Source organism: Dipodomys spectabilis, unplaced genomic scaffold (genome assembly GCF_019054845.1).
Source record: "Dipodomys spectabilis isolate Male_0828 unplaced genomic scaffold, ASM1905484v1 ptg000394l, whole genome shotgun sequence".
Classification (NCBI taxonomy): domain Eukaryota; kingdom Metazoa; phylum Chordata; class Mammalia; order Rodentia; family Heteromyidae; genus Dipodomys; species Dipodomys spectabilis.
The window spans coordinates 689,235-715,630 of NW_024871071.1; the positions used below are offsets into that span (position 1 = coordinate 689,235).

The 26,396-nt window shown below is 35.8% G+C and overlaps 1 protein-coding gene across 1 annotated transcript in view; it reads left to right on the plus strand.

Annotated features, from left to right (window-relative positions):
• Nucleotides 1-26,396, plus strand: part of Itfg1 (integrin alpha FG-GAP repeat containing 1) — a 205,113-nt gene that overhangs the window by 122,194 nt on the left and 56,523 nt on the right. The window contains exons 11-12 of the mRNA XM_042667371.1: nucleotides 22,180-22,330; nucleotides 25,364-25,472. Of these exons, the coding sequence (XP_042523305.1) occupies nucleotides 22,180-22,330; nucleotides 25,364-25,472 (260 nt within the window). The remainder of the gene's footprint in view (nucleotides 1-22,179; nucleotides 22,331-25,363; nucleotides 25,473-26,396) is intronic.

Below are 26,396 nucleotides of genomic sequence, written 5' to 3' on the forward strand. Positions count from 1 at the left end.
TGAATGGATTGCATAGTTAGAAATAAATGCAGTCGATTGTGCTTCCCATTATGGAATACCAAGTATTTATTCATTTGAATCTTTGACTAGAGAGGAACATACATAGGAGCTAACATAGGAGCTACCATACAGAAGTAAGCAAGATATCCTATCCTCATAGCATTTCAGCCAAAGGGTACAGTTCTTTGGTAAAGTTGGCTTAAGCGCTATGAAAGAATACTGCAAGATCAATGAAAATGTATAACAGAGTTTCCAAGTACAAAGAATGATTCACTAACAGGACTTCCTTGAGGAAATGATGTCAGTTCTTAAAGTTATGTGCATGGCACTATCACACAGAAAAGAACTGAGCAAACACAGACCATGTATTCTAGAAGAGCTATTAATGCTCACTTAAAACCTTAAGTTGAATAGACATTTTTTCCAGAGAAGATATACAAATGTCCTAAAAACACATTAAAAAGATAGTAAAACGCAAATCAAAACCATAGTGAGATACTACTTCGCTTCAACTAACACCTAAAAGTCAAAAATTCAGCTAATGTGGCCAGGCCAGGTATTGGTGGCTTATGCCTGTAATCCTAGCTGCTAAGGAGGCTGAGATCTGAGGATGACGGTTTGAAACCAGCTAGGGCAGGAAAGTCCATGAGACTTTTATCCCCAATTAACTACCAGAAAACCAGAAGTGGAACTGTGGCTCCAAGTGGTAGAATACCAGCCTTGAGTGAACAAGCTCAGGGACAGTGTGCAGGCCCTGAGTTCAAGACCCAGGACCACCACTGCCAACAACAACAAAAAATAAATAAAATTAAAACTTCACAAAAACTTATTTATGGATTTTCATATCATTGTTTATAAGAAGTAGAAGCAACTGCCAGGCGCCAGTGGTTCATGCCTATAATTCTAGCTACTCAGGAGACTGAGATCTGAGGATTGTGGTTTGAAGCCAGGCTAGGAAAGTCTGCAAGACTCTTATCTCCAATTAGCCACAAAAAGTGGTGAGCTGTGCCTCAAGTGTTAGAGTATTAGTCTTGAGCAAAAAGAGCTCAGGGAGAGTGTCTAAGTCACAGTTCAAGCCCCAGTCCCAGCACAAAAAAAAAAAAGGAAGCAAATATAGGTTTGTGAATTATAATGGATAAACATATAATGGGAATTATTTTTTACTAAAAGAAATCTACCTCATCCAATTAATGCGTCCTCTGTAGTCAGTGACTGCACTTTAATAGAAAACAACTCAGAAGGGCCATCACTGGGGTAGAGGGAAGTCTTTGGTAAAACTATATAGTAGAGAATTCTCCCTCTACCTGAACTACTTCATGGTCTTTTCTACAGATGTTGTTGATCCTTATGATAAAGTCCCTGTCTCTAATCTCCATTTGTAGTCTCCTCTGGAGCTTAACATGTAGCAAGTAATACTGAGCATCATCCTCAAGACTTGAGACTGACATGATTGCACAACTGATTTGCTCTTGTGACCTACAATATGAGGTAGAATGTCAAAAAAAAAAAAAAAAGACTTGAATGATGCTGATATTTAAACTGAATCTCAAAGAAATTAAAATACCCTCACAGTGAGTAAGGTGGGAAGATGTATTGAGGAAGAGACCAGCATTTGCCTAGGAACAAAGCATCTGTGACAGAGGATGTGTGAAAGAAAATTGTAATAAATAGTATAACATGTATCTGAAATACTATGAACTGGCCACCATTGTTTCCTATGACTCTTAAAAGATATTTATAGATCAATTTTAGCTTTTTTTCTAAGTTTCTTTCTCATATAATATTTCAACGATTTCTAATTCCTCCAAAATAACTAGTACACTGTATACTTTAGTGAAAAATAAACATGATACAAAAAATTTTACACAGTCTTTGTATCTATAAAGTTAAACATGTTTTGTTGAAGATACTTCTCATATTAGTAAAAAGGTAAAACAGCTCTATAGATTCACAAACAAAATTGTCCTTCTGTAGATTATAACAAGCACATGAAATTTGTCAAATATGTGTACCAAAAATAGCGCCTTCATTCCTCTATTGAATTTCTAGGGAGCACAGGGAACAGTTTTAATGAGTGTCTCTGGGGAAAGTAAGCATAGTTGATTTGTCCTCATATGAATTAATCCGGCAGGTAGTTGAAGAATATAAAAGTACATATACAAGGTTGATAGGCTATTAGAAAAAAATATATAAGAGCATTTATCTATCATCTGTTTAGTTTCTGACTGCACTGTATATTACAACTATAAAACAGTTCAATTAAATTGCATTTTATCTGTCAACATTAGAAATCTTGAGTGTGAGGAAGGTATTTTTCTATTACTGCATAGTAAATACAGCATCTGCTCAAATAAGTTGTATATACTCACGATTAGTAAATACATCTTATTGCTGCTCCCATTACTGTGATTTTCTATCTTTTCTATATATAATCTTGTTAAATTTATAAATTTCAGATTATAAATGCCATATCGTATGCATATTTTATAGACATACTTTATATGCATACCATAAAATGCACACATTGAAAATGACAACTGTAATGGCTTTTGAACATCCGTACTTTTTGCATCCATTACAACACTCAGGTTAAGAACATTTCCATTGCCCCAAGAAGAAACCCTATACCTCCCAGAGGTGGAGAACATATTATCCTTGGGCCATATGAGGTCCACTAATCATGTCCTGTTTTTATTTTTTATTTTTGTCAGTCATGGTGCTTGAACTCAGGGCCTGGGTCCTGTCTCTGAGCTTTTGTGCTCAATGCTAATGCTGCATCACTTTGAATCACAGCACCACTTCTGGTTTTCTGGAGGCTAATTGGAGATAAGAGTCTTTGGTCTTTCCTTGCCATGCTAGTTTCGAACCAACATCTTCAGATATCAGCCTCCTTAGTAGTTAAGATTCCAGATGTAAACCACCAGCGCCCAGCTATCATGTCCTTCTAGATTGTGTGTTGTCAGCTGCCCTGACAAAACTATATTATATTAATAAAATTATATTGATAATTTTTGTACATCTGTACAAATGGCCTTTATACCTGTTAACTAGTTTTCTGTCTCTATGTTTACCTATTCTAGTCATGTGATATAAATTAATCATATAATTATAGGTGATCCTGTATGATCGACTTCTTTCACTTAGCATTTTCAATATATGCCCATATTACAGGATATATCAGTACTTCATTTCTCTATATTATCAAGTAATCTTTCAAAGCACTGGATATATTATATTCATTCATCTATGAGTTTCAAATGTTGACTGGCACAATATTGTAGAATGGTAAGAAGAATGAGACTGAGTTTTGTGTTTGTTTCCTAATATACTAGTAATAAATTGCCACAAACAGTATTTTTTAAATGTGTGAATGTATTCTGTTACAATCTGGAAGTTAGAGATCTGAAATCAATTTCAATTGGCTAAAATGAAAGTGATAGCACTGCTGGTTTTGCTGGGTACTAAAGAACAGAATCTATTCTCTGACTCTCTTCAACACTGACTTGACTTATGGCCCATTTCTCCCATCTTCAGAGCTAACAATGTAATATGATCTGATGTTCTCCAGCAATACCACTAGTAGGAAGGATAGGGAGAAATTTGTTATAAATAATTGTTCCACATTATTATAGAGCCTTAGGTTTTAAGCCAAAAAAATCAGTAAGCCAGAGTCCCAAAAAATCTTATGTATAGTTCCAGTCCAAATCCAAAACTTGGAGAATGTGGAAAGCAGATGGGCTGAGTTCTGAATGGAAACTCTGCAGACTTTCCACCCCCCAAAAGCCACTTTCAGATGTTTTGTCTAAGGTCACAAGCAATCAGTATCCCAGATCCAGACGTCAGGCCAGAGTTCCCTCTCAGCCCCTTTTCCTGTTCATCTCTTTAACTGGTAGAATGGAGCCATTGGCCGTAGGTAGGGCATCTACTTTATTCTGTCTTTCTTTAATCTCATCCAAAGACGCAGTCACTGATACATCCAGAATCAAGTATCAAGCCATTTCCAAATGCAGCCATGTGTACTTCATGTGTACTACAAAGGTAGCCCTCAATTCAGTCTAGGAGTTCCACAACAAATCAGTGCAGTCATCAAGACTTTTGCTATGAACATCTTTTGCATGTACTCCTGAGTTGTTATCTTGCCTGTAGAATTATTTTCTTCTTTTTGTAATATTTTAAGATTTTTTTAAAGTTTACAGTGGGACTTACTGTGATATTTCCAATATGAATATATGTGTTTTATATATTGTTTTTATACAAGAGGATAATTTACCTCAGTCCTATTTCCCCCTTGTCAACCTCTTTTCTTACTTCCTCTCTTCTGCTGGTTTCTCCTCTAAAACTGTCCCAGACTTTACACTCATGTCCCTATTGTTTTTGATTTTTTTAATCTAGGTTCTACATATGAAAGAAAATACTGAGATATATCTTTCTGAGTAAGGCTTAATGTCAACATGATGATAGCCAACACCATCCATTTTTCTGCAAACCAGCACAATTTTGCTCTTTATGACTGAATAATACTCCATAATATATTTACACTACATATTCTGAACCCATTCATCTGTTCCAGAGTACTTATACTGAACCTTTTTTTCTTGCTATAACGTATTTCAATGCTCTCCAGCAACAGATCTAGTAGGAAGGATATGTTAAAGGATTTCATCATAGCTTTTTCATGTATTTTAATATATTTACCCACACTCTTACTCTCTTTCTTATCCCATTCTCTTCAATCTCCCATTTTTATTTCCCTTCCACCTCCCTTTAATTATTCCCTAGAAATTTCCTTGTTACTTTCATGACTTTAAGTTATTTATTTCACTCTCTGCTATTTTCTTTTCACAAATAAGAAAAACATTAAACATGATCTCCACTTTTGTCCACGTTCCAGCAGATGAAATAATTTCATTCTCAATGGCTAAGTAGAACTCCACCATTATATACCAGTTTCCAGGTCCTTTTTGTCTTAGTTTCTGGGAAGAAATTGGATGGGTTTGTCTTTATGTTTCTTGGCACTTACTTCATTCAGCTTCCATATTCTTAACTTATTTTGTGTATTTAGTACAACAGCTGTGGTATGAAATGGAAAGAGGTTCTTTTTTGTTCTTATCTCCTTTGTATCCAAAAGTCTACTCTAATCTGAATGATCATCTCCCAAAATTGGGAACATTTTTGGCTGCTTTTTCATTTAATGTTTTTTGTTTTGTTTTGTTTTATGTCGGTCGTTGGGATTGAACTCTGGGCTTAGGCGCTATTCCTCAGCTCTTCAGCTCAAGGTGAGCGCACTGCCACTTGAGTTACAATGCCACTTCCGGGTTTCTAGTGGTTTATTGGAGATAAGAGTCTGATGGAGTTTCTTGTCCAGGCTGGCTCTGAACCATGATCCGCAGATCTCAGCCTCCTGAGTAGCTAGGATTACAGGCGTGAGCCACCAGCACCCAGCCATATTTAATGTGTTTTTTATGTCTTAAGTTTATTCCTGTTTTCTATCCTCAAGATTTTTTAATTTAGTATTTTATTTCCCACAACTCTTGTATGTTCTATTTATATTTATGTTTTATTAGTATTTTCTTAAAGTTCTAATTCATCTACCTTGAATTATAGCCCTGTCTCTCTTTATCTTACTTCAGTCTACCAGTTAGATTTTCAGTTGTGTTTTTCATTTTGACTTATTGAACTATTCATTCCAGAATTTTAATTTGATTTCTTTCAGCGTTCCTATATCTTTTATTATTTTAATTTCCTTCATTGCCTTCCTTATTTCAATCAGCTATGTATTTATATCTTCTTTGAGACCATTCAAGTATTGATGTCTAAATGACTTTTTGGGGATTTCACCCACTTCACCATTATTAGAGTTCACTACTTGGTGAGTTATTTGCCTTATTTTTTCATATTGCTTGTTTTTCTTTAGATTAGTTGAAAGTTTCAATCAACCCTTCTTTGAGGTAAAGTGTTCTCACTGATCAGGCAAGATTGGAAAGTGACGTGGTTGAAGTTTTGTTTCTCACTCTTGGACTGATAATGTAGCTTAGTAGACAAACATTTGCCCACATGCTCAGGGCATAGTGCCTGATCTTCTGCATCACACAATAAGAAGAAAACTAACTAGAATCTCTTTAGTTCCTAGTATACAGGTTTATGCTGTATTGAGGATGAAGGCAGAGCTGGTCATGGGTCAGTTGTTAGCTTCGAGGATACATTCACTTTCTAAGTATTGTTCTTAGTGTAGACTATACCGTTAGTCTCAATGAAATTTGCAGCCTGTGACCCTGCTGCTTTTCAACTAGCTCCACTGGCAACTCCAGTTTGTTAGCCCCAGTGGCAGTCAATGTCACAAGTCTAGGGGTGTTCCCCAAATGCATCTAGGGGTGTTCCCCAAATACCTTTATACGTGTAAACAGTACTAAATTCAGCACTGGACGAGGAGAATTAAAGGAATTCAGTATTGTGTCTGCCTGTCTCAGATCTTTGAGACCCCAAACAACTGTTGGAAGAGAGAGGATGCTAGGACAAGAGTGATTCATAGGACGTTGGCCCAGAGCTCTCAATGCTTCCTTTTAGCAAACCATGTAGAGCCACATGTGGACTCAGAGCTTTTGCTGACCATTCTGCTTGCCATTTATCTGTAGGATACATTGCAGTGAAAGTTTTTAACACTAAGGAATTAAAAGGCCTCTTTCCTTTAGGTTCCAGTAATATAATCTACATCTTTCTGCTCTTACCAGCAGAACTTTTAGTATGCATAATCTCACTGTTGTCTGTTTATGATGACTTCAGAATTCTCTAAGAAAATATGGAGTTTCTTATGTTTTCCATATCCTGTTGAGTCTTCACCAATAGTCTTCAACATCCATATTTGTACAAGTAATTGCCTTTTCAAGGCAATCTAGGCTTTTTCTAGCAGACTTCTCAGAATTATTTCAGCCTTTACCCATTGACAAATTATAAAGCCACTTTTACCTTCAAGTATAATGATTGCAAATGTATTTGTAATCATTTTTATACCAGCATTCCATTTCATATATTCATTTTCTTTCTACATATATTTATTTTCTATTGCTATGGTAACTATATATATATATTAAATTTCTGTTGCTTAGTGGCATAGTACAATACACATTTATTTTACTAATCTTAATATCATTAACTTCATCTCTGAGAAGTTCCATTTTCTTTTTTTTTTTTTTTTTTCAGGTAAGGGGTAGGTTTATTCATCGTTCAGGCTGGCACCAGGCCATCTTGGTCCTCCACGCTGTGGAGAAAGGCCTGGGAAAGAGAGAGCTGGGGAAAAGAGCTAAGAGAGAGCTAGAAAAGAGAGAAAATAGCTAGAAAAGAGAAGAACTAGAGAAGAGCTAGAAAAGAGCAGAGAGAGGGAAAGGTGGGAAAGAATGAGCTAGTTAAGAGAAGAGAGGTGGGAAAGAGAAGAGAAAGAAAGAGTTGAGAAAGAGCTAGAAAAGAGCAGAGAGAGCAGAAGTTCCATGTTCTATGTAAGCTCGCATTTTCACAAATTCTTGGAAATAGCATATGAGCTAGTATCTTCTTTACCACGTTTGTTTCAGTACAGTTTCTCAGAATAATTGCTAATATTTGCTTAGCACTAAGGATGTGATGTGGTGATTTGCTAAGAGTGTTACATATGGAATTTCATTCAGTCCTCACTATCATCCTAGAAAACTGGTGCTTCCCAAAGCATGCACAAAGACTATAGTATGGATTCAAGAATTGAATCCATTTTTGCCTGTGCTAGCCTCAAACCATGATCCTTCCAATCTCTGCCTCTCCAGTAGTTGGGATTACAGGCCCAAATAGACACATTTCTAATTAAAACACTTTAGAAATCCCTTATATGGAGTGACCACAATTGTATGGTATTCCATATCAAAATGATTAAATTTTTTGAAATGAATTCATAGTAGTGGTATATACCCAAATGTGACAAATTAAATTGCTGGTATTTGTGATATGAATTATATCCTCAAAAAAATAGGTCAAAAAGTCAGACCCACATAAATCTCACTCCTTTATATATGTTGTGTGTACAAATAATGTACTAATCAAATGTTTAAAGATAAACATTAAAATTTTTTAAAGAAGCCAGGCACTGGTGGCTCACGCCTGTAATCCTAGCTACTGAGGAGGCTGAGATCTGAGGATCACTGTTCAAAGCCAGCTGGGGCAGAAAAGTCTGTGAGACTCTTATCTCCAATAAACCACTAGAAAACCGGAAGTGGCGCTGTGGCTCAAGTGGTAGAGCACTCACCTTGAGTTGAAGAGCTGAGGGATAGCACCCAAGCCCAGAGTTCAAGCTCCATGACCGACAAAAAAAAAATTAAGAGAGCATCTGAGCAAGCACCATTCGTAAATTCGGCAACTCCAGACCACAGGCCATTCTGAGCTTTACTAATGAATGGCATAAGAGGAGAATTTATAGATACATGAAGAAATGCTCAACCTCTTTAGCCATAAAAGAAATGCAAATCAAAATAACATTGAGATATCTCCTCACCCAAATTAGATGGCTATAATCAAGAAGTCTAATAACAACAGATGCTGGAAGGGATGTGGATAGAAGGGAACCTTAACTGCATTGTTGGTGGGAGTATAAACTTGTTTAACCACTTTGGAAAGTAATATGGAGGTTCCTCAGAAGACTCCACATAGAGCTCCCCTATGACCTAACAATCCCACTTTTGGGCATTTACCCAAATGTTCACAAACAAGACTACACTAAAGCTACCAGCACGACTATGTTTATTGCAGCCTTATTTGCCATAGCTAAGATATGGAACCAAACCCAAATACCCCTCAGTAGATGAATGGATCAAGAAAATGTGGTATATATACACAATGGAATTCTATGCCTCCATCAGAAAGAATGACATTGCCCCATTTGTAGGAAATGGAAAGACTTGGAAAAAATTATATTAAGTGAAGTAAGCCAGGCCCAAAGAAACATAGGTCCCAAGCTTTCTCTTATTTGCAATAACTAGTATATGTCTGAGTCAAGCAGAAAAGGTCAGATACGTTGATGTTAGGGAAATGAACCCTAAGATAAGTATTCAATTATTTTTTCTTTCATGTGATTGTTTCTAACACATTTATAAGATGATTTCTTTGTTGCTTTGTATGTCCCTCCCCCACAGTATAAAACCTGCTTTCACTGTATTTGATGTTGTTATAATTTGTGGAGGGGAAGGGAAAAAACAAATTGTTTAAATAGGGATACAGGTGGACCTATTGCAACAATGAGACGTACAAGTCCTTATGTCGAAAACGAACTTTACAACTTTGATGGGGGGGAAGGAGGGTTGGATGTGGGCGGTGGGGGGAGGATAGGATGGGAAGGGGAAACATTGGAGTAGGCTACAATGCTTGATAAGAAATGTACTCATTATCTTGCCCATGTAATTGTAACCCCTCTGTACAGTATTTTCACAATAATAAAAAAAAATAATCTGAAAAAAAAAGTTAGAGCCTAGGGCCTTGAAGCCTGCCTCCTCTAATAGCTCCCCAATTAATTATTTAAACACAACTTATTTACTGACCTTAGACATAACACTTCAGCTCACATTTGCTGCTTATGTTGAAGGAGTACCATCACTTAGGATTTCAAAAGACTAAACTTTTTTCAAGATATCATCAAAGAAAAACCACACATATTGTGAGCAGTGACAGTGTAATAAAGATCTGCAAAGAGCTTATTTGGGGGTGGGGATTGAGAGAGAGAGAAAGAGAGAGAGAAAGAGAGAGAGAAATTATTAACATCAAAGCCAGGCATCAGTGGCTCATGCCTGTAATCCTAAAGGCAGAGATCTGAAGATTGCAGTACAGAGCCAGCCTGGGCAGGAAAGTCCATGAGATTCTCATCTCCAATTAACTACAAAAAAAAAAAAAAAACAGCTGGAAATGTCACCGTGGCTCAACGTGGTAGAGCACACTAATTTTGAGCACAAAAACAGAGGGACAGAGCACGGTTTGTGCTCTTAAGTACCAGCACCAAAAAATTAAAAAGTCACTAATATCAGCTTATCACATTCAGTGTTCTCTTCTGTGACAGTTCAAGGCTACTGTAGGCCTTGTGGAATCATTAAGCATCCAAACAAATGTTTATCCATGCTCAGATTCAGAACCTTATTGTGGAAAAAGTCCCTACCAGGCAGACCACCTGTCCATTTTCCCTTGACTCAAGGACTTCAAGAAAAGAAGGTTTGAGGGAAAATGTGACAGTACTTAAAAATAAATGAGCATTTTACTATTTTTCTTATTATAGACAGTTACCTGTTTACTTCGTGTATGTGTGTGTGTGTGTGTGTGTGCGTGTGTGTGTGTGTGTGTGTGAGAGAGAGAGAGAGAGAGAGAGAGAGAGAGAGAGAGAGAGAGAGAGAGAGAGAGAATGTGTGATTGTGCTGGTCCCAGGGCTTGAAGTCAGTGCCTGAGCACTATCTATGAACTTTTGTGTTCAGGGCTAGCACACTACCACCACTTTCAGCTCTTTGGTGGTTAATTAGAGGTAAGAATCTTACAGACTCTTGCCCAAGCTGGCTTCCAAACGTGATCACCACCTCCTGAGTAGCTAGAATTATAGGCAAGAGGTTTCAGCTCCTGGCCTCTGTTAATTTCTCTATTAAAAAATATTTATTGAAGCTGGGCATCAGTGACCCATGCCTTAATTCCTGCCTACTCAGGAGACTGAGATCTGAGGATTGAGGTTCAGATCTAACCCAGGCATGAAACTCCATGATATTCTTTTTTTTATTATTATTATTTTTTATTTTTTGTGAACATACTGTACAGAGGGGTTACAATTACATGGGCAAGATAATGAGTACATTTCTTATCAAGCATTGCAGCCTCCTCCTTTGTTTACCCTTCACATCCCTTCTCAGGCTCCCCCCGCCTCCCCAATTCCCACCCCCCGCCCACCAAAGTAGTAAAGTTCGTTTTTGACATGACAACTTGTACTTCTCATTGTTGCAACAGGTCCACCTGTATCCTTAAATGACTTGTTTTTCCCCATCTCCTCCACAAATTATACCGACATCAAATATAGTGAAAGCAGGGGTTATACTGTGGGGGAGGGATATACAAAGCTACAAAGAAATCATCTTATAAATGAGTTAGAAACAAATGCATGAAAGAAAAAAACATTAAAATATATATCTAAGGGTTTATTTTCCTAACATCACCTTATCTGACCTTTTCTGCTTGACTCAGACATATACTAGATATTGCAAATAAGGGAAACCATGGGACCTATGTTTCTTTGGGCCTGGCTTACTTCACTTAATATAATTTTTTCCAAGCCTTTCCATTTCCTAACAAATGAGGCAATGTCATTCTTTCTGATGGAGGCATAGAATTCCATTGTGTATATATACCACATTTTCTTGATCTATTCATCTACTGAGGGGCATCTGGGTTGGTTCCATATCTTAGCTATGGTAAATAATGCTGCAATAAACATAGTTGTGCTGGTAGCTTTAGTGTGGTTTTGTTTGTAAACATTTGGGTAAATGCCCAAAAGTGGGATTGCTGGGTCATAGGGGAGGTCTATGTGAAGTCTTTTCAGGAACCTCCATACTGCTTTCCAAAGTGGTTGATGTGGACAGAAGGGAACCTTACTTCATTGTTGGTGGGAGTGTAAACTTGTTCAACCACTTTGGAAAGCAGTATGGAGGTTCCATGATATTCTTATCTCCAATTAACTACCAAAAGAGCTGGAAATGGAGCTGTGGCTCGATTGATGTGATACCGTTAAGCACAAAAGCATCATCAGGGACCATCCCCAGACCCTGAATTAAGCCCCAAGAACAGCATCAAAATAATAATATTTATTGGGTGCCTATTCTATTTAAACACAATTATAGGTTCTGGGGAGACAATTCTGAATCAAGTTGGAAAGATACATAGTAAACAACATTATAGGATGCTATAACAAAGTTCTAAAATTATGCAGGGTCTTGAAGTAGACAATTTGAAAGAGGAACTGGCAGCTATTGCTTATAACAATACACATGTAGATGAGAATAAATAAAATATACCTAAAAACCTACCCACCAAGATATAACCACCATGCATCATAGATATGCATTACTGCTCTACCTTATTGTCTCAGGAGTATGTATGTGTTCATGTGTGTGTGTTTTTCATTTTACAAAACAAGATTTGACCATGAATACTGTTTGTACCCAGATTTTTACTTAACATATTATGAACTATTTTACATGTAACATTTTAACAATTAAATGTTTCATTCAATTGGTTTAGCCAGTGTTCACTTATTGAATACCTGTAATACCACATGGGATGTCATATTTAGATAAGGTGCATTTTCAGTTTGTTGATATAAACTTTGTTCTATCACTGTAAGTATATTTTTCATACTTGTGGGTTGTATTGTTTTGCTTTTTTAATCCTTTGTCTGCTCTTGAGAACGTTCCACAAATAGAATATTGGATCTGTTGACTTTCCTCCCTATAAGACTTCCCTCAGCTACCTCATGCAGATTTATAGCACCAGCTATCTTTACCTTAAGTAAATAACTTCCAGAGACTTACCTCAGACCTTGTCTTCTCTGGCAAACTTGTCTAAATCCATAGTTAATCAAAAGTGTCTCCCTTCCTTTCCAATTCACCTATCCTCAAAAAAAATCCCTGTTCGTCAAAAACACCAAGACATAGAAAAATTAAATTGTATTTCACTTTTATACACCAAGGAGGTAGGGTGTTCTTTTTTTTTATTATTGTGAAAATACCATACAGAGGGGTTACAATTACATGGGCAAGATAGTGAGTACATTTGTTATCAAGCATTGTTGCCTCCTCCTTTGTTTCCCCTTCCCATCCCTTTCCATCCTCCCCCCTTCCCCCCCCCCCGCCCCCGCAACGTCCCCACCCCCCAGCCAAAGTTGTATAGTTCGTTTTTCAACTTAACGACTTGTACATCTCATTGTTGCAATAGGTCCACCTGTATCCCTATTTAAACAATTTGTTTTTTCCCTTCCCCTCCACAAATTATACCAACATCATATATAGTGAAAGCAGGGGTTATACCGTCGGGGAGGGACATGCAAAGCAACAAAGAAATCATCTTATAAATATGTTAGAAACAATCGCAAGAAAGAAAAAACATTTGAATCCTTATCTTGGGTTTCATTTCACCTAACATTAACTTATCTGACCTTTTCTGCTTGTCTAAGACATATACTAGTTATTGCAAATATGGAAAAGTTTGGGACCTATGTTTCTTTGGGCCTGGCTTACTTCACTTAATATAATTTTTTCCAAGTCTTTCCATTTCCTAACAAATGGGGCAATGTCATTCCTTCTGATGGAGGCATTTAGAAGGGTGAAGGTCATTATTTTTTCTTTTCCATTTGTACTGCTTCCTCTCCAAGCTAAGTTGCTTTTTCCTTATCCAGAATCATAGTAACAACTTTCTCATTTACTATTCTAAATGATTCCTTCTTCATCCAGTCTTGACTCTTCCCTCTGGATCTTGCCATATTAGTAATCACTTTCCCTTGCCTTAAAAGTAATTTTATTTTGTTCTCCTGCCCCAGACTTTCTTTAAATATGTATCAGGCTCTCCAATTAAAAACTGTTTTGAAGAACTGATACTGCTGTCTCTGCTACCTGTACTAAATTAAACTAAGTTGGCAATTGGTTAACTCTGTACCTTACCTCTACATGACCAGCTAATCTAATTAGCAAATAAAATGAAAGCCTAATGTAAGAGTATACTTGTGTAAGAGTTCCTGAGTCTCATCACATCACAGGCTGTGGAGTAATTAGTCCACACCTAGATCAGGCAAACACCTGGCTGCCATTCAGCCAGCTGTCATAGCCTTTGATTTGTTTTGTCTTTATGTACTGTCTGCTGTGAAGTAGAGCTTCTGACCCACTTCTGCCTCTGAGGGCTGCCTGACTCACAGGGTCTTCCTTGCACAATAAGTAAACTCCATTAAATTTAATTCACATAAAACCTTTCTTTTTTACACCTCCAGTTCACCCTTGACACCTTCAAGCTTCAGCCAGTTTTAGTCTCTAAAGCTCTTATTCTGCCCCCAAGACTTCTAAGTAACAAACTCAGTAGAAATCTTATGTCACCAGATTCTTGCCTACATTTGGTTAGCAGTTACTTTCTTCTGAAATTCAAATGGTTTTGGCTATCTCATCCGGTGGTTCCTCTGCCTTCTCTTCTTTCTGCCTTGTACTGTATAATTTGTAGTGTGTCCATAAATTTATATGACTAGTGGTAGAGCACTTGCCTATTCTACATGAGACCCTGGTTTGGATCCCAGCCTTGAAAAAAAAAAACAAATACCTTGTTATTTTATTACCCAACTGACAAAATGGACATTATATTTCATTTGTATACAAAAAAAAAATTGCTAGGAAGAAAGTATTGCATTGGCTCTCAGATCGGCTAATACAAAGTCTGTGAATAAAGTTTAAGAGGTCTCTAAACACAAAATCCTTTTGTTCATTTGTTTAAAAGAAACTTTTAGCATTCCAACTCATATCCCATTACATTTTCCTTTGTACTTTGACTTGCTCTACAAAAGATACTCATTTTCTTTTTCCATTTGAGAAACATCTGCCTACTGAGTGAGTCTTTTATCCTTTTTGCCCAAGGAATAAATTTATTGATTTTTCCTAGAGTCCAAATAAATCTTATTCCAATGCCAGGTTAACCACCTATATGAACAATTCTAATTATCAGACATCTGTATTATTTAAAAAATTTAATATTACTTTAGTATTTCAAAGTACAGATTTTTCATTTGGGTAGCTGGTATTGGTTAGCACTGCTAACCTGTAGCAGGCAGCATGGACTTCAGAGAAACAATCTTTAAAAGTTTTATTTTTAGGGGATTCCTAATACAATTTTTGTTTCCTCTCAATTTGTTTCCACATTATGAAACAGCATTTTCTAAAGTTTATCTGAGACGGTAGACACATCCCAAAATTGAATCTCATTTTTCCTTCCATATAAGCTTAGGCTGATAATGAATTTGGGGAATTAGGAGGTAAAGAATTAAGAACAATCTAAAAGAACTGAACTCACTGGAGGTACAAAGGATTCAAATGGACACACAAGCTCTAAGAGCAGCCAGGGAGAAAATCAAGCTTCAGGTTAAATGGTCCATCAGCTACCTTTCTTAATGAGAAATAAGACATTTGCACATAGCACATTATGAAGTAGAATAACTCATACTTCATCAAGTGGTATTGTATTGAGAAACAACAACAATCTTAAGGACTTCAAGGAAATATTAAAACCAGACTCAAAAAAATTGTAAACTAAATGTATAAATATGAACATATTCAGAGAAGTGGCATTTGTGAGCATTTTACATGTTAGATGACTTAAGAACTTACCATATTAATGAGTTGAAATTTTCTGCAGTTGCTTGTTTAATTTAACTATTGAGATAATAATTCATATACCATAAAAGTTACTCATCTGCCATGTACAATTCATATTCACTCAGTTGTATATTCAGTATCACAATTGATTATAGAGCATTTCATTATTCTATAAAGAAGTCCTCCTCATTTTAGCTCAGCATATTCCATTCCCCCATTGTTACTCACTTCCAACAGTCCTAGAAAACCATTAATCTACTTTCCATTTCGAGACATTTCCTAGTCTGAATATTTCATATAAATGCAGTCATACAATATACCGTATTTGGTATTGTCTCTTCTAATATACCATTTGAAGAACTCTAAAATTGTTTTCCAAAGCAACTGCACCATCTTTCATTCCCATCTTCAATGTACAAAATAAGTTTGTAACAGTGCCAGTTCTCTGGCAAATGATTTTGACATTGTTTTGCATGTTTTATTGGGCATTTGTATACCCTTTTTGGAAAACTATTCAGAGCTTTTGCCCTCTTTTTTTTCTTTTTTTCTTTTTTTTTTTGGTCAGTCGTGGGGCTTGAACTCTGGGCCTGAGCACTGTCCCTGAGCTCTTCAGCTCAAGGTGAGCACTCTACCACTTCTGGTTTTCTGGTGGTTTACTGGAGATAAGCGTCTCATGGACTTTCCTGCCCCAGCTGGCTTTGAAACATGATCCTCAGATCTCAGCCTCTTGAGTAGGTAGGATTACAGACATGAGCCATCAGCACCCGGATGCCTCTTTTTAGATTGGGTTTTCTTTTATAGTTGAAAGAGTTTTTTGTATATGCTAGGTATAAGTCTCAGGACTTCAAATGTTGTAGGTAAAGTTGACTGGTACAGAGAAACATAAAAATTGTACATATTAAAGGGGTACCTTTTTATTTTATTTTTGATTGGTGATAGATTCTCACTGTGTAACCAAACCAGCCAATGGATGTGAAATCCTCCTGCTTTAGCCTTTTTGTGCTGGAATTACATGTCTGTGCTTCTTTTCACTTTCTTCATGGTGTCCATCTTTCATTCTCATGATACTTAGTTTGTTTTTTTTTTTCATTGTTACTTGTAATTTTTGTTATAATAGCTTGAGGTTTACCTAATCTGCACTGGTTTTTAACTGTGATTTGTGCACCTATGAAATATTGACCCATTGTAACAATGAGATGTACAAGTGGAAAATGAACTTTACAACTTGGCAGGTGATGGAGTAGTTGGAAAGGTGGGGAGGGAAAGGATGATAGGGGAAAAACAAAGGAGGAATAACAATGCTTGATAGGAAATGTACTCATTACCTTACTCATGTAACTGTAACCCCTCTGTACAGTATCTTTACAATATAAATATATACTTTTAAAAATTGACTTCAAAATAACAAAAGCATATTTACCCCCCCAAAATATCCTCTTAACCTCTTGTAAACTTCCCTTATCCAACAGATCATCATTGATTTGCTGCTTCCTGTCACTGTAGATTCCATTGTTTCTTAGTATTGTATATAAGTAGGGTCATACAATGTGTGACACATGATCTCATGTCTAGATCCTCTATTTAGCATACACAGAGAGTTATCTTTGCTTTCATATGTATTTTTAGTTTATTATTATAATGAAGTTTGATTATGTGAACATGAACAAATTGCTTATTATATTTAAATGAAAATGATCATTTTGTTTTTTAATCGGATACGCCTATTTCAAAGTTTCTATGAAAACTCCTATGTAAGTCACTGTCTGGACTAGGCTTGCATTTGAGTTAGGTACAGACTAGGGAATTGCAGAACTGGATCATTTTAAAAGTACACATTTAACTCTTTAAGTAAATATAAACTCATCTAGTGTATCTACATTTTCCCCAATGGCAGAGTTTCTCTTTTGTCTGTTCTATTTGCATTTTGAATTTTAACTTATCTCATAAATTATTGTTGACTGTATTTTCTTATGCTATTTACATCTCACATAATCTCTTCAGTGAAGTGCCTGTTCAAGTCTTTTGCTTATATTTGTAATTAAGTGTGGAAAGTTCTTTATGTATATGAAATACATACATTGTTTTCAAATATTTTCTCTAACTTTCAATTTTTATTCTCTGAACAATGCCTTTTAAAGTGCAGAATCACTTAATTTTGACCAGTTCAATATTTAAATTTTCCTTTTATTGATTGTGGCTTTAGTAGCACTACTTAAGAAATTTTTACCTAACTTACAAATTTACATCTGTGTTTCATCCCAGATACTGTATAGTTCTAGGTTTTCCCTTATGCTTATGATACATTTTTTTAATGCTTATGTATGCATCTAAGTTCATTTTTTTCATAAATTATTTGTTGAAAAGACTTTCAATTATCTTTGCTCTTAAATGAAAATCAACTGATATTATTTATGTGGGTTTATCATAGTACTTTAAATGAGAAGTCAAATAGTATTAGTCCTTCAACTTTACAATTATTTTCTGACATTATTTTGTCTATTTTATTTAGGTCCTTAGCCTTTTCTATAAATTTTAGGACCCATTTGTAAATTTCTGCAAAAATGGGGGGAAAAAAATCTGCTGAGGCTTTGATTTTAATTCCATTGAGTCTGTGTATCAATTGGGGAATCATTTATATTAACAAATATTGAGCCCCCTACCCATGAACATGGTCCATATATATCCTTTTATCTCTTCTGTGTGTTCATGTGGTGCTAGAGATTGAAACTAGGGCCTTGTATATGCTAGACAAGTGTTCTAAGACTAAGCAATAGTCCCAGCTCTTTTATTTTAGATACAATTTGCAAGTGTGTTCCTACATTCTGTGAATTGTCATTTGCTTATGTGACTAATTTGTCCTATCATCACTCTTGATTGTCACCCTGTTTGTGTGTTTATATTTAAGGTAGATTTCTTACGGGTAGAATATAGTTAAGTCGTCTTAGATTTTTAATGCAAGCTTGACAGTCTGTGCCTTTTAGTTTGTATTTAAATTTTGTATTTCATAACAATATTGATATAGCTAGATTTCCACCATCTTATTTTGTTTTTCTGTTTCTGTTCTCACAAAAAATGTTTTTTGATATTTCATTTTATCTTTTTGTTGCTATATTTACTATATATCTTACCAGTAAATCTTAAGATTTATATCTATTTTTAGATGTAAATAACTTTAGAACCTTAAAGCAATATATTTCTCTTTTTCTGGGTTGGTGCTTTTATTATTACACATCTTATAGCTGTCTACTTGTAGCTATTTATACCATATTATATGAGTTTTACTTGTTTAATTTTAATTCTCTTTGAAGAGGTTTAAATAAAAATCACATTGTATATTTGTCTATTCTTTTGAAATTGTATAAGGCCAATTGTTTCTTTTTTATAAATCTAAATTATTATTGAATACCATTTTCCATTTTTTATGATAGACTTCCCTTAATATTTTTTTAACTCCCATGTAGAAAAAGTATTGAAGACAGGCATGGTGGCTCATGCCTGTAATCCCAAATACTAAGGAGGCATAGACTGAGAAGATCTCGATTAGAGGCCAGCCTTGGCAAAAAGTTCTTGAGACTCTTGCAACCAACAAGTTGGACATGGTGGTTTAGGTCTGTGAGGCATGAGTAGGAGAAACATGGTCTGAGGCTGGCCCTGAGCAATAAAACATGTACCCTATCTGACAAATAACTAAAGCAAAAAAAGGCTATAGGCATGGCACATTTCAAGTAATCATCAGGCCCTAAGGAAAGTATCACTAGAGGAAAGAGGAGGAAATGTAACAACTGGCACAAAATGACAGAACTCTGCCAACATAAATTTAGTAAAATAAAAGATTGAGAAGATATGCTTATAACATATCAAAGTAACAGTAATGTGAATACAATAATAATACAGTCAATGTGTTGAGCTTTGTATAGGCAGGAACTAAACACTGTCTATATTCTCATTTAATCCTTGATAACCATTTGAAGTAATAGACTATTTATTACTCCCACTTCACAAAGAACATATAAGAAAAGCAGGGAAAGGGCTAGTTTCCCAAAACAATCAGAGGTCTAAAATTCAATATGAAAAAAGTGTGATATCAAAGAAGCATGAATAGCTGAAAAACATAAAAGCTTCTCATAATCAAAAGAATGAGATCATTTAAAACTATTCTGCTGGCAAGAATAAGAAGTAGTATGCTAATAATTGAAAATATATAAAAGAGAAACTCATACATGATTGGAAATACACACTGGTACCATTTTAGAGGACCATTTTACTTTACATTTAAAATATACATCTTTGACCAGATAACATTACTGGAAATCCTCATACAAGTGCCCTAGGAACAATAATGTGTGTATGTGTACCTACCTCTGTGTTAGTGTGGTTTTTATTGGAGAACACCCAGCAATATATTGATCCTTAGCCAAACTGGATTTGATATTTTAGCTTTTGTTTATAAGGATATATGTACTACCATATTTGTATGTGACTAGAAGGAGAATGAAGTTTGAAAATATTCATACCAATTCATTAACAATGTTTATCCTTGGAAAGTAAGAATTTTTATTTCTTAATTTTTTAAAAAACAATACATTGTTACTGCCAAGCACAGAGAAATTGATTTGAAAGAATCAACATTCTTCCTAAGAGCATCAAAACCAAATACATCAAGGTTTTTCCCTCCTGGCCAAATCACTGTATTTTCACAGGTAAAATTCTGGACTTAGCCTTATTGAATTCAGTAGAATTTAAAACAACTGAACTTTCACAGGTCCCAAGTTCTACACTTAGTTTATGTAAACTCTTAAAACATTTATCATTTTTCCAAATGCATAATATATACCAAAAATTATGGCCCAACTATAATAGTGAATAATTAAATCTATGAAATAGCCTTGAAAAGAGAAATAGAGCACATGTCCAACCAGTGGTTGACTATAGAAAGCTTGCATTATCACCTTTTCTCATCTGTGAATATAATTATCTAATAATCTAAAGTATGCTATATGTCTGAAATATCTAATAAGGTTATTTAGGTAAAAGACAGGATAGGTAAATTACCTGAAAAAATACTATGAATTATTATTTTAAAATAAATTATTATACAGGAAACAAGAAGAAATCATTTATTCTTTCTAGTAGAATAATACTGTTACATGTTAGGTGTTGAGGATCGACATCTCACAATTTTCCAAGTAAATGTAACAACTCAAGAGTTCTTTCCTCATTAACTAGAGAATTGTTCTAGTAAACTGTTGGGATTTTTTATTTGAACAAGTAAGGTAATCTTTATTAGTACATCATGCAAATTGAATATTTTGTTCATAGGCTCCCAACCCATATTAACAACTTTTAATTTTTTTTATAACTGATCCAGTTTAGATTTTCCAAATCAACAACTCAGGACTTTGTGCATTTTAGGCAGATTTTCTACTGCCTCCAGCCATTTTTCCCTGGTTATTTTTGAAGTACTATCTCAGTTTTTGTCCAGGCAAGCCTGAAAAACAGTCCTTCTATTTTAGCTTCCCACTATAGCTGGAATAGCTCAAACTGCAATAGCCTTCGCTATTGATACAGAGATCTCACAAACTTTTCTGCCTAGGCTGGCCGAGAACTGTTATTTGGAGAATACAGGCTCATGCCACCTCCTCAATCTTTTTCACATGGGTTGGACTTGAAAATTTCCTCCTTCCCTGTGTCTGCCTCTCAAGTATCCATAATTACAACTATGAGCCACTAGCGCCTGACCTCAAAGTAGTATTTTCATATTGAAAAAAAAATCTGTCTTTATAATTTCATTTATTAGAAAATATAATAAAAGTTATGCCATATATAGCTATAGTGGTCTATAGCACATAGTAATCTAGGAGCATATAAGGAAATGAAAAAATACATACACTACATATATATATATATACCCACACAGATATGTACAGAATATGCCTTCACAGAAAATCCATTCTGTAAAGTCATGGTTTACACAAGAGACTTTTATGTATAAGAAGAACTAAATATAAACATGGCATTCTCTTGTACTGTTGTACTAACTGGTTACCAGAAATTCTCCCAAATACTTCCCATCCAAATTTAATTACAACTTCACAATAATCTTGGGCTATAAGTAGTTTTATTACACTTAGAAATAAAGAGCTGAGTCTCAGAGAAATGTAAAATTAAAATGGCTTGCTGTAGGGCACATATCTGCTAAGTGACAGAGGCAATATTTGGCTCCAATAATCTGGCTCCAGAATCTAAACTGATAATTTGTGGAGTGCATATCAGAGGGAGAATCTAATAACTGCAAAGTGTATTCCTTCTGTTACCTGAGAAGACATCTGTCCACCTGCTGCCTAGAAGGGCTGCTGAAATTCTGTGCTTCAAGACTCACTGTTTAGGTTTACATGACTTAGAATTTCAGGGCACCACTAATTATAGTTCAGATATTCATCGATCAGTGATATAAATCTAAATGGATAATGACTTAGACCAGAAACTTGGTAATGGAACATAGGGTCAATGACTGGGAAGTAAGAATAGAGGAAGGAGAGATGGATTTAGAAATCCATGTAAAGAAAAGAAGCCAGCAACTTACTTGACTCAAAAAAAAAAAAAAAAAAAAAAAAGAGATTTTTATCACAGTCTTAAAAAAAGAAATCCTTTTAGTTTTCTTACCACAATATTAGTATGAGTTGGTGGGAAATATTCAATGTAATTTCACCATATGCCACTTACTATCTCCTTGATTCTCAAAAATCCAGCACAATGCTGCAGAGCACTATGTTATATTAACTAAATGCCTTTGTGTGTCTTACAGCAACCAGCAGGCCTTCTTACTGGAGAATGTCCCCTGCAATAATGCAAGCTGTGAGGAGGTGCATCGGATGTTTAAAGTCTACTGGGAGCTGTCAGACTTAAATTTAATCAGAGATGCCATGGTTGCCACCTTTTTTGACATTTACGAAGATGTAAGTCCAGAGTTGTGTGTGCGTGTCTGTGTGTGTGTATGTTGCTCGTAGTTTGATGCCATCTACTTCATGTCTCTCTGTAGCTTCCCCCTGTTTTTTGTTATTGTTGTTTCTTTTTTTGCCAGTCCTGGGGCTCAAACTCAGACCCTAGGCCAGCCTTCAGTGTCTTTTTTTTTTTTTTTTTTGTCGGTCATGGGGCTTGAACTCTGGGCTTGGGCGCTGTCCCTCAGCTCTTTAGCTCAAGGCGAGCGCTCTACCACTTGAGCTACAGCACCACTTCCGGTTTTCTGGTGGTTTATTGGAGATAGGAGTCTCACGGTCTCTCCTGCCCGGGCTGGCTTTGAACCGCAATCCTCAGATCTCAGCCTCCTGAGTAGCTAGGATTACAGGCGTGAGCCACCAGTGCCCGGCTCCTCAGTGTCTTTTGCTCAAAGATAGCACTCTACCCCTTGAGCCACAGAGCCATTTCTGGCTTTTTCTGTGTATGTGGTACTGAGGAATCGAACCCAGGATTTCATGCATGGTCAGCAAGCAGTCTACCACTAAGCCATATTCCCAGTCCTTTCCCCCATCTGAAAGGACAGGTAGATCACATAATGGAAGCAAATTACGTTATTTAAGAGAGCTTCTTTTGATGTTAAATAACAAAGGTAACAAATGTATTGATAAAACTGCTGATCAGTACAGTGAAACAGGAAACCAGCATCTCGATTTATGCTTACTTGTATTAAACCCCTAAAAAAATTATGTTTTGAGACTGGCAAATCTGCATGCTGAGCTGCAGAGCAAAGCAGAGGCAAGTAGTACATGCTCACAATGGCAGAAAAAGGCATTCAGCACAGATTGTTTTCCTTTGGCACTCTAAGCAGCACCTATCACTGCAGATTCCTGTCTTGGTTGCAAGGTGATCTAATAAAAGGCTATCGAGGCTCCTGATTTCTCCTTTCTAAACAGAAATATTTTTGCCACTCAAAAAATAATAAATTTGGGAGAAACAAAAAATAAGCATGGTAATTCCAGAGTTAATATACAAGTATGCTCTTCATTGCAAGATCCTTTATTTTAAAATGTTAAATGCATATCAGGACATTTATGTCTCCTGTTTTTTAACTTTACTTTGTTTTAGTTCTAATGATAGGCTTATTCTCAATTATGTAAGTTGTTCAGATCCTTCCTTCTTTTTTTCTGTTTTTCCTGTTACTGAATCTCATTTCACTTTTTTTATTAGCAATTTCCAAACATAAAAACAACTGGCAGAAATATCACAGGAGAAAAAAAATCAAGAAAATTGGCTACAAATCAGTTTTAATTACTGTATATCACAGGCATTACAAATGAAATTTAAAATTGTTTTTAATCTGCCAAAAAATCACTTTTTAAATACATTTTTATTGTAAAAATATTGTACAGAGGGGTTACAGTTACATGAGCAAGGTAATGAGTACATTTCCTATCAAGCATTTGTTTTTCCCCTACCTTCCCTTCCCTCCCACCTTCACAACTACACTCCCCTCCCCTCTCTCCTCCTCCCCCTCCCCACCTAAATTATAAAGTTCGTTTTTCAACATAGTATCTTGTACATTTCATCATTACAATGGGTCAAACTGTATCCCTATTTAAGCATTTTGTTTTTTCCCTTCCCCTCCCCAAGCTTGAGAAGTGTATACACAAGATGCAGGGCATCCACATCAAATACAGTGAAAACAGGGGTTATACCATGGGGGAGGAACATAAAAAGAAACAAAAAAAATCACATGGTACCTTATACATTATACATGGTACATTAGGAACAATAGCAAGAAAGAAAAAACCACCTGTGTCCCTATCTTGGGGTTCGTTTCACTTAATATCATCTTATCTGTATAAGGCAGTGTGTCACCAAAATATCTCTTGAAAAATAGAGCATAGTCACTATACTGGAAACGTCCACATTGCTAGAATTTTTTTTTTTTTAATAGCATAGCTAGGCGCAGAGGGCTCATGCCTATAATCCTAGCTACTGAGGAGGCTGAGATCTGAGGATCGCAGTTCAAAGCCAGCCCGGGGAGCAAAGTCAGTAAGACTCTTATCTCCAATAAAAAAAAAAAAAAACACTAAAAAACTGGAAGTGGCGCTGTGGCTCAAGCGGTAGAGCACTTGCCTTGAGCTGAAGAGCTCAGGGACAGCGCCCACGCCCTGAGTTCAAGCCCCATGACTGACAAAAAAAAAAACATAGCATAAATTACTGGCCTCATGATAAGAGCCAGGAGTGTGACTTTCAGTGAGCACAGAGTTTTCTTCAATAAAATTAGCTTTTGCCATTTCAAAGGGGGGGAATAAACGTAACATTCAGGACTAGCAAGGGCAGATTAAAAGATACTTGTCTCTCTTGGTTTTAAAAGACTCCGTTCCTATAAGAGTCCCTTAAAAATTTAAAGGCAAATCTCACCAAAAGGAAATGTACCTAAATACTAATAATTCAGACTAAAATTGATGTTTTTATTTTGTTTATATTTATTATTCAGAGTGGCATGTATGCACATATTTTTCAATAAATTTGTTTTAAACACCATTGTGAATAAATAAGATTAATTCTTAAATGATAAGTATGCTGTTAGCATTCTATCAATATAACAAAATGCCTGAGATAATCAACTTAAAAGAATAAAAGTTTCATTCTGGTCTTAGTCTATTCTTAGTTCTTTTTTCAGTCTACACTTGTTTTTTTCAGTCACTTTGAGTGTATTGCAGGAGTCCGTGGTAAAGGAAGGAGGCTGTTCACTCCTTGGCAGTTAGGAAGTAAAGAGAGGCACAAGGAGCTAGGGCCATAATATCGCCTTCTAAGACACACCTTCTTAACCCAACTTCCCCCCATACTAGTCTCCACCTCATAAAGGTCTACCAACTCCAAATAGTGCCACCAGCTAGCAACCAATCCTTAAGCACATGTCCTTTGAGAGACATTCATCCAAACTGTAACACAGGCCATACATTTTACTGGTCATTGTTAGTAACTTATTCTTAACCACTTTTTATTGTTGTTTTGTTTTTCAGGGAATTTTAGACATAATAATATTAAGTAAAGGATATACAAAGAACGATTTTGCCATTCATACACTAAAAAATAACTTTGAAGCGGATGCTTATTTTGTTAAAGTCATTGGTGAGTATTTTAAGTATTAACAGTTTAATTTCTCTTCATCTTTTTTCTGTCTTTCTCCATATATTTCAAAGAGAAGTAACATTCTCATATTTGTACAGTGACTTGATTTTCAGGATTACACCAAAATGTACAAAAAGCATAGAAGAAAATTAATATGGGGTATAAATAATCTTTTCATTCCAACCTAGAAAAAATTTTATTTGCCTCAAGAATAGATAATAAATTTACCTAGGCATGAGTAATCCCATCACTGGAGGAAGATAGGGGTATGGGCAGAACTGAGACAAAAGAGTTTAAGGCCAGCGTAAGCTAGATAGCGAGTTCCAGACCAACCTAGTCTACAAATCAGGAACCTGTTTCAAAAACTTGAAGATTAAGCCAGGCACCTATGGCTTATGCCTATAACCAAGCTATTCTATTCAGCCTTAAGGCTAGTCTGCACTAAAGACTGTTCTCAGTTCTCAGTAAAAAAAAAAACAAAAACAAAAACAAAACAGGTCTTCTGTTCTTTAAAGACTGCATCTTTTGCTACCAAGCATATGATGCCATTGCTTTCTGTTCTTGAAGCTCTATGTTCCTTCCTAGGACACATATTCATAGAATTGGCCTAGCAGTGATAAAAAGGTTCAGATTGTGTATTATGGATAATATACCAACCAAAGAAGGCAGTTTTCAGTGTCAAGCAGAAAATGGTGCGACTTTTTTTTTAAGAATTTGAAAATTGTCCATGTGGAAAATTGCATGCATTTAACTTAAGATCCTGAATTTACTCATTTATGTTTTTTAAAGTTAAAAAAAATAGATCAGAGAATCCTGGAGATGGGAAAGGCCTCAGAAGTCATCTTGCACAAGTCCAACTATTTCTAAATTTCTTACAGATCACTGCTAGAAATTACAAAGTAACACAGACTCCAAAATGCAAAG